The sequence below is a fragment of the Pangasianodon hypophthalmus genome, chromosome 26 (assembly GCF_027358585.1).
Source record: "Pangasianodon hypophthalmus isolate fPanHyp1 chromosome 26, fPanHyp1.pri, whole genome shotgun sequence".
NCBI classification, from domain to species: domain Eukaryota; kingdom Metazoa; phylum Chordata; class Actinopteri; order Siluriformes; family Pangasiidae; genus Pangasianodon; species Pangasianodon hypophthalmus.
In genome coordinates, this window is record NC_069735.1 from 9781422 (window position 1) to 9796928 (window position 15507).

The 15507-nt window shown below is 36.2% G+C and overlaps 1 protein-coding gene across 1 annotated transcript in view; it reads right to left on the reverse strand.

Annotated features, from left to right (window-relative positions):
* Positions 1-15118, reverse strand: part of cfap58 (cilia and flagella associated protein 58) — a 109720-nt gene extending 94602 nt beyond the window's left edge. Inside the window, exons 1-7 of the mRNA XM_026932141.3 lie at positions 15002-15118; positions 12968-13249; positions 10997-11145; positions 8810-8966; positions 5647-5841; positions 5082-5219; positions 232-391 (exon numbers count right to left, since the gene is read on the reverse strand). Coding sequence (XP_026787942.2) covers positions 232-391; positions 5082-5219; positions 5647-5841; positions 8810-8966; positions 10997-11145; positions 12968-13249; positions 15002-15007 — 1087 coding nt within the window. The 5' untranslated portion in view covers positions 15008-15118. The remainder of the gene's footprint in view (positions 1-231; positions 392-5081; positions 5220-5646; positions 5842-8809; positions 8967-10996; positions 11146-12967; positions 13250-15001) is intronic.
* Between the last annotated feature and the right edge of the window lie 389 nt (positions 15119-15507).

Genomic DNA, 15507 nt, shown 5'->3' on the forward strand with positions numbered 1-15507 from the left:
ACAGAGGGATGAAGAGATGGAATGAGAAAGAAACAGAGAGAAAATGGAAAACAGAGAGAGAAAAGAGAAAAAGAGAAAGTCCAGACACAGGCCTGAACTGCACGACTCTGAGGTGGGTGTGAGAGTTACAGTGATGCTCAGAAGTTCTGACCAAGGGTGTGTGTGTGTGTGTGTGTGTGTGTGTGTGTGTGTGTGTGTGTGAGTGAGAGTGTGAGTGTGTGTGTGTCATGCCTTTTTCCAGGCCTGTGATCTGGTTCTTCAGTGTGTCTCTCTGCTGTTCCACCTCCAGTTTCTGGTCCTCGATCAGACGTAGCTTCTTCTGAGTGGCCTCCCTTATCTTAGTAAGCTTGGCAATCTCCTGCTTCATCTGACTCACCTCCTCTCTCTCAATCTATACACACACACACACACACACACACACACACACACACAGTGTCAGACTCAGTATGCATATCAGTGTATGCGTCCAGTAAGTTTCAGAGTTTCGTTGTTCCCACTTTCCCGATTAAGACTTCTCAAGGTTTAGAGGTATGTGTGTGTGTGTGTGTGTGTGTGTGTGTGTGTGTGCGATCCCTCAAGAGGATTCAACCCTCAACCAACAGGAAATCTAAACATCAACTTAAGTCCAAATCAATAAGGCCAAAGTCAAATAAGGACAAAGGACAAAAGAGAAAAGGAGGAGAGAAAGACCAAAAAACTTATTTGGACTAACTCCATTTTGTAGGAACTGTTTATTTTTATTATTATTATTTTTATTATTATTATTGTTGTTGTTGTTGTTGTTGTTAAGGGATAATATAACAAAATATTAGATTATAACTACATATGATAACAGTAATAATTCATTGTTGTACAGATTGCAGCAGATGGGTTTCCTCTCTTTTTGTATGAAAGTACAAATGAGAAATAATGATCTCAATTTTAATCCTTATTACTTTATGACAATATGAACACAATATGAATATTAATTTTACAAAATATTAAATTGGTTTAGATACTACCTCTGCATATCAAATTCTTTTTGGACCAGCCATGGTGCCTAGTCGCTTTTCTTTTTTATTTTCCCTGATTTTTTTTTTATCCCTCCTTCCTTTTTTTTCTTTTCCTTTTCCTTTCTTCCCTCTCTTTCATATCAAACCATCTTCTTTATTTTCACTCTGGTTACCCAGCTCTTCTCTCTTACATCTGTAATAATAATAATCTGAATGACTAAACATAACAGTAAATGGATGGTAAAGTATCGAGGAAGTTAACTATGTTGTGACAGATAGCGCAGAATGTTCAGCCCAGCACCGGATATAAATTGATATAAATTTATAACGTTCTTTATTGTTTTTAAAAGTTTATTTTGCTTTTTTTTTCCCAGATCACGTTCCACACACTCAATTGAGAGGCTTTGTCTATCATTTCTATTTACTGAGACAACCTTTTAGCTGTTGTGTTTGCAACATTAATATAAATTGAATAGATAATGGAGGCACCGCTACTTATCTCGGTTTCCATAATTCAAAACGGAAAGCATAGCCAAGGGTGAAACTGTAACACAATTTCTGACAATGCATTAAATTGTAAATTGAGTTTTTCCAGTAATCCTCAACAAACTAAAAGGATATGTCTGCTCTGTTGTATTTATATATATGATGAGCACTATAGATAATGAATTATGAATCTTTACAGATAGTAGAATTGGCAACACAACAGGAACGTAATGAAATGTTGTGTCTTTTCTTTACTGATTAATCCGAACATCATTAAGGAAGGAATAAAACAGGACAGGGCATGCTGCATGCTGGTATAGGAAAGTAATCAAGGAACCAAAGCAAAGTTACTGTTACAGCCCCAACGTTCATCATTTTCATCTAACTGCAGGTCATGAAGTGTTTTGTTAAGCTTACAACATGAAAATTGGCCAGTGATTACATTTTTAATTAGTTAACAAACAATATGTCATATGTTTATCCATTTTCATGTTGTGGAGCGTCTCTGAAACAGGTTAGGTCCTGTTATCACTTACATTACAGCAGCTATGTAAGGAATAACAAACAACAGACCATGCTGATATATATGCAAATAATCCATGCCAGGGTGGTGTGATATTGTGTGTCATTCCTCTTATGTCACAGTGATTTGTCAACAATTACAATTTTTAATTTATTAATAAACAACACATTAGTTTTTTTCTTCAAGGTTAGACTTAATGTTGTGGAACGTCCACGAAGCAAGTTACTTCCTGTTATCACAGCCTCTCCTTTTTACTCTCGACGTTAATAAGACATCATAAAAAAAAAAAAATGCAGCTTGTCATGTGACCAGAAAATGCATATTCCTCTGTCTGGAAGATATGACACTCATTTTATAAATGTTACATAAGCATTTAGATTACACACAGATTATGTGGAGCGTCCGCCATACAAGTCCCTTTTACTATAGAAACAATAATATATAAGAACAAGCGTATTAATATAAAGGTATTGTTCATGTTATAGCCGGTACTACTGTCTGAGCCATGTGGTTATATAAAAGTAATGCACACCTTCTGACCAATCAGATTCAAGAATTCAACTGCACCCTCTTTTTTTATCTCTCTATAAATTAATAAGCTTAAAAAAAATAAGCATATTTCAGATATGTTTATTTGGAGCATTCGCTATACAAGTCCCTGTGTAAGTTTTTTGCAGTAAGAATGAGCGCATTAATATTTAAGTTCTGATTTATCCTTCAGAGCTCCTGTTAACGAAAATTAATCAACACCTTCTGACCCATCAGATTCAAGAATTTATAACACGCCCTAGCCAGGATAAGTACTTTATGAGTAATAACATCTCATAATGTTTATAACCATAAACTGGTGGGTCTCATCATCTGCACTTATATATCTCCATAGGATTTTCCCCCTCTTATTATGTCATACACTTTTCTCTGAATGGCTGGGTTTCGTAGCTGAGCCTGGCATAAATATGAAAAGGCCATAATTGCATAAGATTTCCATATAGAGGAGCCGCGTAGAGGAAGAGAGCTTGCTTATCCTTGCGTGTTGTTGAATGCGTTTGTGCAGTGCCCCCTTGTGGTACATTACAGCTTTCCCTGCATTAATCACTGAAGCAACTCCAGTCAGATTCTCAAACAGGATGAATTAAGTACATTCCTGAGAATTAAATATTAACATCTGGTTGAGGGGCTTTTGTGCTCTGTGCCTTCTCTTACATTTTTTTCTTTTCTTCGATTGAGGTTAAAAGGTGTAACAGTTCAACACACTCCACTGCTAACATGTTTCTTGTGATGAATATGCTATTTTTCTCTCAGAAATAATTCACAGGATGCAAAATTATAGGACACCATTTTGTTACACACTGAACTACCTGAAGAACAAAAACAGGGATCTTTAACATCCATGCAGTGTGTGTGTGTGTGTGTGTGTGTGTCCACAAGGACAGGAATATCTGACCATTTTGAGCTTATAGGGACATTAGGCTGGTCCTCATGAGGAAAAAGAGCCAAAATGTTTCCTTTTGGTATGTGTGTGTGTGTGTGTGTGTGTGTGTGTGTGTTTGTATTTGTCTATAACTCTTCCAGCTATAACAGACAAAGACATCAGGGATATTTGACCCTAAGCGAAATAGCTAACAGTAAAATTGTGAACACACTCTTTTGTGCTCTGCCCTAAACTTAACAACCCCCCTATGGATATAATACACTACACTGCAGCCAACAGCATATGAAGAGTTTTTTTTTTTCATCATAAACATGAATATTTTAGATTTATTTTTATTCTTTTACTCACAGTATTTTGGTTTGTTTGATTGTTTTTTGTGAGAATATTTTGCATTCTCGGCATAGCGGGGTCTGTGAAACATAGCCAGGGGGTCTGTGATTTTTTATTTTTATTTTTTAAGGTGTTACAGTGGTTGAAATCACAATCACATGTTTAGAGTTATTATATTTAGGATCCAAGCACCAAAGTCAACTCAGATGTAATGTGTTCTGTCAGTGGAAATATGTAAGGAATATATGTAAAATCTTCCAAAAATATTATTTTAAAAAAATTAAATAATGTTTATGAAATAAATCCATTCTGTGGGGGTCCATGTATCAATCATTCCATCCCAGTTAGGCTGAATCTCAAATGGCTTCCTATTCACTATATATGCTCACTACATACGGTGCTCTAGGACTAAGGGCACCATATAGTAGTTCCATACTAGTTTTTTTTTTGTTTGTTTGTTTATCAAGGTTTATCAAGGTTCTTTTTCCAAGTTCTTCATTTTAATGGACTAAACTCAAAGTAAATCATGAGATGTTAAACATTTGAAAATATGAAATATTAAATCAAATGTTCTGAACATTTTAAATAGTATATAAACCGTGGAATTAATTCTAACAGTCCTAGCATGTGTGTGTGTGTGTGTGTGTGTGTGTGTGTGTGGTCCCACTATGAGTCTCTGTGTGTGACTGTGTAGAAGAGACATGTCTTGTGTTTGTATTTGTGAGTGAGACATATGTATATATCTGTATGCATCCCTGTGTGTGTGTGTGTGTGTGTGTGTGTGTGTTCACACTGTGAGTCTCTATGTGTGACTGTGTAGAAGAGACATGTCTTTTTGTTTGTATTTGTGAGTGAGACATATGTATATATCTGTATGCGTCCCTGTGTGTGTGTGTGTGTGTGTGTGTGTGTGTGTGTGTGGTCCCACTGTGAGTCTCTATGTGTGACTGTGTAGAAGAGACATGTCTTGTGTTTGTATTTGTGAGTGAGACATATGTATATATCTGTATGCGTCCCCGTGTGTGTGTGTGTGTGTGTGTGTGTGTGGTCCCACTGTGAGTCTCTATGTGTGACTGTGTAGAAGAGACATGTCTTTTTGTTTGTATTTGTGAGTGAGACATATGTATATATCTGTATGCGTCCCCGTGTGTGTGTGTGTGTGTGTGTGTGTGTGTGTGTGTGTGTGTGTGTGGTCCCACTGTGAGTCTCTATGTGTGACTGTGTAGAAGAGACATGTCTTTTTGTTTGTATTTGTGAGTGAGACATATGTATACATCTGTATGTGTCCGTGTGTGTGTGTGTGTGTGTGTGTGTGTACCTTCTGTTCAGAGGCTCGTTGGTTATTTTCGTAGGTGAGCTGTTCTATGCTGAGCAAGTTCTGTTCATTCTCCTGCTGGAGCTTAGTGTTGCGCACTTGCAGCTGCTCCAGCTCCTTAGAGACTCTCTCGTTAAGAATCTGTCACACACACGCACCACCACAAATTAAATACAGGGCTCAGTGGGACAGGCCGTGTGTGTGTAAGTGTAAGAACATGTCAGCATTTCTGGGATCATTTTTGTGTCTATGTGGAAGGAATGTAAGCATTTGTGAGCGTGTAATTGGTATGGTGTTTTTGTGTGTGTGTGTGTGTGTGTGTGTGTGTGTGTGTATGTGTGTGTGTGAGGATATGTATTTAACCCTTCGTAAGGACCAAAAATGACTAAACGTCCTAATGATAGAATAGTGTCTTATGTCTTCGCAATCACCACGTCCTTCACACCAATTAATAACATTAATTGGTGCAGCATCGCAACATCATTTTACTTCTCATTTGCAAAAACGACGCATATATTCCATGAGCACTGAGTTAGCAATAAAAAAAGGATTCTAATCAGGGCTTCACCTTTTGCTCATGGAGCTGCTGCTCCATCCTCTGCTGCTCTTCATCGCCATGCTGGCATTGTGCGTTTAGTGTTTTAATCTCCAACTGCTGGGCTTCAAAGTCTGCAAGAAGCTGTTTCAGTTCCTTCTCCAGCTTCTCTTTCTGACGCGTCTCCCTCGAGCACTCGTTCAGACGCACCTGGATGTCCTGCTGCAGCTGGAAAAAAGTGTATGAACAGTTGTTGAATGATTGTTTTGGTCAAAATGATCTCATTTATATTGGATAATCAATTATCCAATTCACAATACTGTTGAACTCCATAAGTGAAATAATATTAGTATGACTTTTCCAGCATAAAACGTTACTGTAGCTAAGCAAACTATAGGCCGCCATTTTGTCTATTGGGCAACAAAGAGCCAAACATTTGATTGAAAGGCCAATCAACTTTCAGCAACCTTTAAATCCACCTTTAAATACACCAACAGTGTAACTTCAGCCATTCTCTGGAGTAATTGTGAAACAAAATGCAAAGCTCAAATCAAAATGCCTTTTTCTGTCTCAAAAGGTCTTCTGATTTTTGTCACATGCATATGTAGGTGAGAAAAAATAAACATTAAAAAAATATTTCGTTTCACCTCCAACGTCACCCCAACCCAACTAAGACCCAAGCAAAAATACCTGTTTCTCTCAAAAACACATAAAGAATAATAAAAAAAGAATAATAGGAAATTAATTGACAGCAGGGTGATTATTTCCCAATAACAGTACATCCCGAGGTGTTTTATTCCTCTTATACTACAGCAGTTCGACAATGCTACCAACTTTTTATTTATTTATATTACATTATAACAGCTATAAATAATCATTACCAAGTAACCACAAAGCCTTCTGTCCTTACGACTTTCCTGTGTCTGAAAACTTAACAGAACAGCTTTACCTCTGACTGTTACAAAGCCCTGACACTGGAGACTCCTTCCACAAATGTAAAATAAATGTCTCCTTACAGAAAACGGCCCCAGATCAACAACTGCACATGTTTTACTCCATTCATGAGAAGTGTCTGAACCCACAAGAACCCAGTGAAGTAGCTGTTATATATTATAGAAACCATAACGTATTAGAAAGAATGCATTAATATAAACTGTGCTGCTGTTATAGAAAATTAATCTATACCTTCTGGCCAATCAGAATTGAGAATTCAACAGCACTGTAGTATAAGTCACGTTATAGAAAGGAGGCCTCTCATGATAGCCCTTTCATGTTATTACATTTTGTCCAAAATGCTAATATTGCTGAACAAATGCTTACTGCAAGCGATGCTGGTTTCTAGGTGGACTTTCTGAGAAGCTGTAAACTACACTGCTTACAATTCTTCAAAGTGGCTTTTAATTAGGGTATAGGAACAGGTGTAATATGTGGGTTCTTGGATATACCTGGATATTCTCAGGTGTTTGAATAAAAATTGCGTAGCACGACAGGAAGCTAAGATCAGTAGTGCACCAATAACATGGAAGCATGTCACTGAAATAGAAATTGAAGTGTAAGATCCTGAGTCTTGGCTTTGGCGCATGCAGGTTTTGTTTTCATGCATGCTATCTCCGTCTTCTCTGAAATTTAATACCGCTATCCTGTGACCGGCCACGCCAAGCATCCAATCAATTCTCCCTCACTGTTGTGCTTGGTAAACAAAACAGAAAGTGCTTTTTCCCCCACCAGCCTACCAACAAGGGAGTCATATCTCTCCATAATGATAAGGCCAAGGGTTTCATTTGCAAGATTTTCAGTCTCAGTTTAACCAGAAAAAATGATATGTGGCAAATAAAATCTACTTTTTTGGAACTAATGTTTTGGATTTAAACAATTACTGAACCATGCACACATTTCCGCTATTGATTTGCTGACCAAATAAGGAAGCTACAGATGAAACGCTAAATACTGCTGAACTGCAAAATAAGTCTTCCTGGTCATAAAGCACGATAACGTTCCATGGAAATCCAATGAGCTACAGCACCACTGAAGTGAAATTGTTGAATATTATCCAGAAGAACGGGGCTATAAATAAAAAAGCTTCTGTGAAATTAAAAGCTAAATCAAACCCAGAGTCACAAAGCGGCTTTCTATCTGCGTTAGTCAAAAGCGTCTGTGTTATTGTGAGCATGAGTAGCATTACTGTTCCTGTAACTGAACCACATATCAGAGAGTCTGTGCTTGCATTAATATTTTGCTCCCAAGGCGCAGAGTTTGCTTAATATAAAGTGTGAAGATGACTCTATTTCACTCATGAACATTTTGTGCACGCATGTGACTCCATTATGTGCATATATACTCACCAGCCACTTTAATAGGAACATCTTTACCCCTGCTTATACATGCATTTATCCAATCAGCCAATCATGTGGCCGCAGCACAGTACATAATATCATGCAGATACAGTTCATTTTCACTCACAACAGTCTCTAATGTTTACACAGAGTGCTGCAAAAAACAAAAAAACATCCAGTGAGTGGTAGTATTACAGGTGGAAAAGTCTTGCTGATGTGAAATGTCACTCTTTACAACTGTGGTGAGCAGAAAAGCATCTCAGAACACACAACACATCGAACCTTGAGGTGGGTGTACTACAACAACCGAGAACAGAAATCTGAGGCTACAGTGAGAACGGATTCACTGAAATTGAACAGTTCAATTTCGGACAAATGTTTACAAAGACCAGCAATTTTTAATTACAAAATACCTCATTTCAGCACATTTCACCTCCGGGTCACTTCCTGGTTTGACGCTATATAATTGAATCTTATTTGCGGATAGTTTTTGTTGTTTGCGTTACAATGCTGGTACACAATTATGTATTTGGCAATTACAGTGTAAATAATAGGAAAGTGGGGGGCATGGTGGCTTAGTGGTTAGCACTGGTGCTTCAGTGGTTTCCTCTCAAAGACGTGTGTTGTAGGCTGACTGGCATTTCCAAATTGTCTGTGGTGTGTGAATGGGTGTGTGTGCGTGATGGGTTGACACCTCGTCCATGGTGTCCCCTGCCTTGTTGCCTGAGCTCCCTGGGATAGACTCCAGGCTCCCCCGTGACCCCGTGTAGGATAAGCGGTATGGAAAATGGACATATGGACAATAGGAAAGTGATGGTCTGGGCCAACCGATGGCTCGTAGGACTTTAAGGGTTTTAAAATACCTGTAAAATGGTTTCTTGGGCCTTCATGTTCGCTTCCTCAGCCTCATGTTGCTTGGTCGTGGCCTTTTCGAAATTGTCTCGGAGTGTCACCAGCTCTGAGAGCAGCTCATCTCTCTCAGCCGTCAACTGCTCCTTGATTTTGAGTAGATCGTCCACGCTGCAAAACAAAAGCCCATTCAGAGCACTTAGCTGTGGCTTTTTAGCACAGCCGAAGCATCAGTTAGCCCTTGGATGACATGCTACACTGGGTTCTAAGAAACATGCATACAAGCGGCTTACATGAGCACAACTGAAGTCCATTTAACAGTTAGTTCCATATTAATTTGTACTGTATGTACTTCCTGCCTTTCTGATCATCACCATCAGAGCTTTTTATTAGCTTTTTTTTTTTTTTTTTTCACCAGTTGAGTGCAAACATTTGCATACCCCTGAGACAAAATGGATATTAACCTCCCAGCTTATTATCCAGGTATTCTTCACAGTTTCATATTATTTGGTACGTATTTTAATTTATTTAGTAGTGAAACCAATGCGACTAAATTTATTAATAATATAAAATATATAGATATACCAGTTTAAAAGTTCTGAATGTGTTAAAAAAAAAAAAAAAATATATATATATATATATATATATATATGTATATATATATATATATATATATATATATATATATATATATATATATATATATATATATATGTATATATATACACACACACACACACACACACACACATATATATATATATATGTGTAGTTGTAGTTTTTACAAGTCCTGGGCACCCTTTTTTTAGTACAAACCTTGTTACAGTTTTTGATTTTATGACTTCTACATTATCTAGTCAGTACAAAAACATTTTAGATTTCCAAACATTCATTTTCCAGCACAAATTTAAATGTTACATAAAAAATATTTGTATGTCAGTAAAGAAAGCAGCATATTAAAGAGACCACTTCTCAGACAAAAAAACATAATGAAGGCTGCTGGGATTTGCTGCAAAAATAAGAAGCAAGTGCTACAGTCAAAGTCTCCAGAAGATGCTCCATAACACTTACAGCTCATTTCCTTATAAAACTGCACACATTGTACCTGAGACTACTATTTCTTTTAAAAGCGAAGGATCGTCACAACAAATATTGCCTTTGTTTCATTTATTACTGTTTACTGCTCTTTATAGCATTTTTAAAATGTAGAAACATTTAGTTTCATTATTTTTGAAGGCATCTTTACTCTACAGCATCTCTTTGTATGTGCCTAAGACTTTTTTTTTTTGCACATATATCCGAAAGATATTATTACATATACAGTAGATTGTCATAAATAAACAATAGCTGTAATTATACCGACTGTCTGGGAAAACAGCCAAAAAAGACAAAAAACAAGCTTTTGGCCAAAAATTTTTTCTCTCTATAATATGATTTGACCCCTTTACCTATAAGAAATGATAATATCTTTTACCAGTACCTATGTGGAAAACTTTTTATTTACTTTCTAGTCTTGCCTAGGCTATCTTCCTGTTTTCAGACCTAAATTTAAAAATGTCAAAATGTTACGAAATGAAGATTTTCCCAGGCCGACACATGTACAGTATAACTTACATTAATACACTAATGAGCGGAGTTCTTGTTGAGAATTTAAGCCCGGTCAGATTCGTTCAATTCAATTTAATTCAACTGTATTTGTATAGCTCTTTTAACAATGAACATTGTCACAAAGCAGCTTTACAGAAATAAATACATTCAGGAATTTTAAATCTATGAATTTATCCCTAGCAAGCCAGAGGCGATGGTGGCAAGGAAAAACTCCCTGAGACATTACGAGGAAGAAACCTTGAGAGGAACCAGACTCTAAAGGGAACCCATCCTCATCTGCGTGACAGCAGATAGTGCGATTATAAATAATTCCCTTCTATAACTGTGTGCTACATGGTCAAATAGAGCAATTAGTAGTTAGCTCAGTCCACTTGTCACCTGATCACCCGTAACTGATGTTAATACCAAGTCTGAACGGGGCCTAATCCAGTTTTTAGATAAAATATTAAGTAACATATCTTGTATAACATTACATTTCAGAGCATGTTGCTGTTAGTTGGTTTATATTTAAAAAAAAAAAAAAAAAAAAGGGTTCATGAATGCAAATTTGAATTTTTAGGCTAACTGTAACCATCTTTACGCTACACACCCACCTCTGCACTTCAGCTGAGGGTAAAACAGCTCCTTGCTCAACAAGTACAGTCAGATTGTCTACTTCCTGCTGTAGATTCTTCATTGTGTCTTTAGCCCTCTTCTCCTTTTCATGAGCCGCATCCACCATTTCCCAAGCCTTATCGATTTCCTGAGAAACAGAGATATTCATGCTAAAGCATACTGGATAATCTAATATGATATAAGAATCATCTGAGTACTCAGCTCAGCAAATAAACTGTGATCTCGCAATGTGTTGCTATTTCAAAAGTTAAGCAAGCCATGGTTCCTAAGTACTCCACACTTCTTGCACACGTCCTCTGCTATAGGACATACAGGACCACGGAAAAAACAATAAATAATTGTTCTGATTAAAGTCACTTCTCGACCAGAGCATAAATCTTCAGCACAAATGTCATTTTCTGGTCGATTTATTATCAACATCGTTTTATCCAACAATGTTTCAGTTTCTTTTGATTTTATTCACCAACGATATTGTTTTCTAGTCCTTATTTTGTCACTATTTATTTTACATAGCAATCCTCTGGTTAGTTTAAAGGTGTATTAAGTAAGATTTAATTTTATCTAATCAAAATTAATCAAGATTAGGTCTCTATCGGTTAAGTCGGTGGAGCTGAATAAGATTTGAATTATTTATTTATTTATTTTTTTTACTCTTTAAGCCCGCCCCTATTTCCCACTCATGAACACAAAGCAGTAATTCAACTAGAGTTAGCATTAGTAAGGATTGTCATGCAATCTATATACATAACACTACAAACACACTAAAATCTGACTCAAAATGATTTCTGGGAATGATCACAGGTGGAGTCGCTGTCCTTTTTCTTTGTAATATGCTAAAATCTACTATCCTCAGTGGTTTCCTATTCACGTTGTTGGTGTCCCGTATGAGGTATAATACAATAAAGCCAAACTCAGGATGGTGATTTTTTTTTTTTTTTTTTTTTTTTCTTGTATTTTAACTTCAACTGATAAATTCTGTACTGTGTGTTTACTTAGTATTAAAGTATTGGCACACTTGTTTTGGGGTGTTTGTGCAGCCATTTAAACAAACTCATGATTTCTAGTTCATCCTGTAAAGGAAACACTAATGTCAAATTCATAAATAACATTGTGCTACTTGTGCCTATCTTTAGTCAAACAACTTTCAGAGGAACCTCTTTACCTTCTCAGGTAACATTATGTGAGGCATTATAGCAGGAAATAGATAGCTCTGGGTTTAGATTTGTTACTGAGCCATGCTGGGTCATACTGGTTTTTTTTGGAAAAATGCTATAACGTGGACTTGGTCAAAGCCTTATTTCTTCATACTCATAATCCTACTGCATCTGGGATTAAGGTTTCATCCATGTTTTGCCCTTCCTCTCATGCAAAAACACTGCGATTTTAATTAAAAATATTGTATTTCAGTACTTTTATTTTATTGAAATGAATGAGGCATGAATTAATAAAATAAAATAGTATATACAGTAGCTCCGAGTAAGCACTATGTTTTAATCATGTGACTCTTTAGTTTACATACAGTGATTAGTACACTGCCAGTCAAATTTGAGCTTTTTTGTGACTCTGGGCTCATTTTAAAAACTACAAAATAAGACAATCTAAGTATGAAATAGTTAAGGATATGAAGAAAATGTTTTTTTAGCAACTGAATTAGAAAATGCCCAGATCACAATCACTCTAATTAGGCTCTTGCTGCACAAAATATTTTTAATCATACAAATAATACCAGCACTGAATATGAAGGTCAGACCAACAAGGAATAAATTAGACAGAGTTTAGAGCTAGTCAAGGATTTGTTGATTTGTTATTTTATTTAACTTTGCATCATTTCATTGTAAAAGGCTTAACAATTCTGTGATTAAAATCTTAACCTCTTAATCACAGTTTGTTTTTCTGAAGCAGATAATGAGCAGCATTTTTGTACCTAATCATTTTTACTCATATTATACCTTTTTTAGTGACATAATGGTGGTCTGGTCTTCCTGAGACAGCTTCAGAGCCGTCTCCACTTTGACAGAGTTGGACCTTATCTCTGCTTTCAGCTCTCGGCATTTCGTCATCAGCCTCTTCTCATTCTCGTGTGATTTCTTCAGGGCTGTGATGAGCTTTTCATATTCCACACTGAACTTCTCCAGACTCTTCTCTCCCACCAGTTCATTCAACACATCCTGGAACTCCTTCTCCAATGCTTCAAATGAGTTCTCTTCCACCTCTGGCTTCTGGGCGTTCTCCTATACCAAGAGCACATAAAAGGAATAGCAAGCTAATTTTCTGTTTTTCAGAATGCATGGATACTGTAACTTCTAGGTTGGTTTGCTTATCTTGAAATGAAGCAAAACCACAAAACTAAATATGATAAATTATAGTTAAAAAACATGGAGCATGACAGAATTGCCTTACTGGAGGGAAAATTGCGTAAACAAATTCAAATTCAAACATTATGCTACATCGTCAAATGAGAGGTCCATGAAATTTTGAAAAACATGGCTGACTGAAAGGATTAGGACTACAGTAATATAGGTATAGCAATATAGTCATGTTTGTGAGGCTCTGTAACATGCTAATAAACACAACAAAAGATTCCACGATTATTGTGATTATTGTGATTATTGTGAAAATTTACTATTGGTTAAATCACGTGATCATTGGTGAGCAACCCATAATGGAGGCTGTGATTACTTAATCTGTACATACTGAATTTTAGAAAACATTTGTTGTGAATTTGGAAAATGGTGAAGATTTTGGAAAATGGTGAATATTGAAAGTGTGTTAGTGTTGTTATTGCATTAAGAATGAATTATAGAATGTTACTCAAGAAAACATCTTAACGTGTAGACAGATTTACTCAGGCGACAGTGTACATACTATATTCAAATACCTTTATGATGACCTTGGATACAATTTTTTTTAATCCTGTTATTGAAATGGGATTTATTGTTGCCATTAATAGATGTACTATAGATAGATAGATAGATAAAGCAAGCCTAAACCAATGAAAATGTGTTACCAAACATGTCATTAAGAATGGTTGTTAGGGTGTTTGTTTTATTAATAGCAAGAAAGCTTAGACACCTTGGAAATTATAACAGCATCCCAATAATTGGGATATTTAAATTCATCGAACAGTAGTTACCCAGTAGTTAGCCTTTTTAAGGTGTTTATGTTTGGTGTAATGGCTTTCTATGAAGCCAAAAACATGAAAATGACTGTTATTTTCAGATTACTGTTTGTCCTTTGGGCAGTAGATAGTGTTTATGACAAAGGAATTGTATGAGAGTCTTGGTGTCACTTGGTCGTTGTTTCGGTAGATTAAGCCATGTTATTTTTATTTATTTATTTTTTTTATGTTAATCATTTCATGACATTTTGAAAATCATGGCTGACTGAATGGATTAGAGCTGGTATAGCAATATAGTCATTTTTGTGAGGCTCTGTAACATGATAATAATGTTGAAAAACACAACAAAAGGTTCCACGATTATTGTGATTATTGTGAAAATATTGGTTAAATATTGGTAATATTGGTTAAGTCACGTGATCATTGGTGAGCAACCCACAACCCACAATGAAGGCTGTGATTATTAATCTGTTCATACTGAATTTTTTATTAAGTGAATTTAATAGAGAAATGTAATTCAAGGTATCTATGATTTCAATCTATTTCACATTCAGTTAATCTGTAAGGCTTTAGTTTAGCTTAGTTATATACAGATCATTTAAAGATGAATTGTCTTGTCTTCTTTCTGTTTTTATAAAACTAATTCAAAACAAATCCACTTTGTAATGATTTCAGTGCAGACTTGTGCAGTTTTCACATGCTGGATTACTTCTTCATTACTTTACTCATCTCTGATGGGGGAAAGATCACATACACGTATTTAAACTCTTATGAATTAAGTTTAAATATCTATCATGGTGGATCAATATAACCAGCCGGGGAAACGCTGTGTAACCGGTTAGCAGTTCAAAGTTTCTTATCCTACCTCCATGATGCACGTTTTCAGTGTCTGTTCCCAAACTTTTATGCGTTTTAAACAACTACACACTTTAAAATACAATGTAAAGCTGGCAATGTTTTCCTGTCGCGCTGTTTATGAAATGCGTCCCCTGTTGCTATGCAACCGCGTGGAAGCCCCGCCCCCTTCCTGCAGCGCCCTCTGCCCTGATCCATATTCCCTACACACTACAAAAGCTGCTCCTCATCCTCTATAGACTCTTCTGGCCACTCTGTTACAATGCATTGTGGGATTTTAGGAGTGCAATAGTTTCTTTAATATGTTTTTTAAACTTTCAACCTAATGCACAGTTATTATTATTATTATTATTATTATTATTATTATTATTATTATTATGTGTGTGTGTGTGAATAGGATCTCTCAGTGACAGCTATTTCTGAGATGCACACAGATGCACCGACTAATCATGCTGCATATAGCATTCAAAGCAAATGATACAAACGATAGCGTCATTCATTGCATGTTATTTTGGT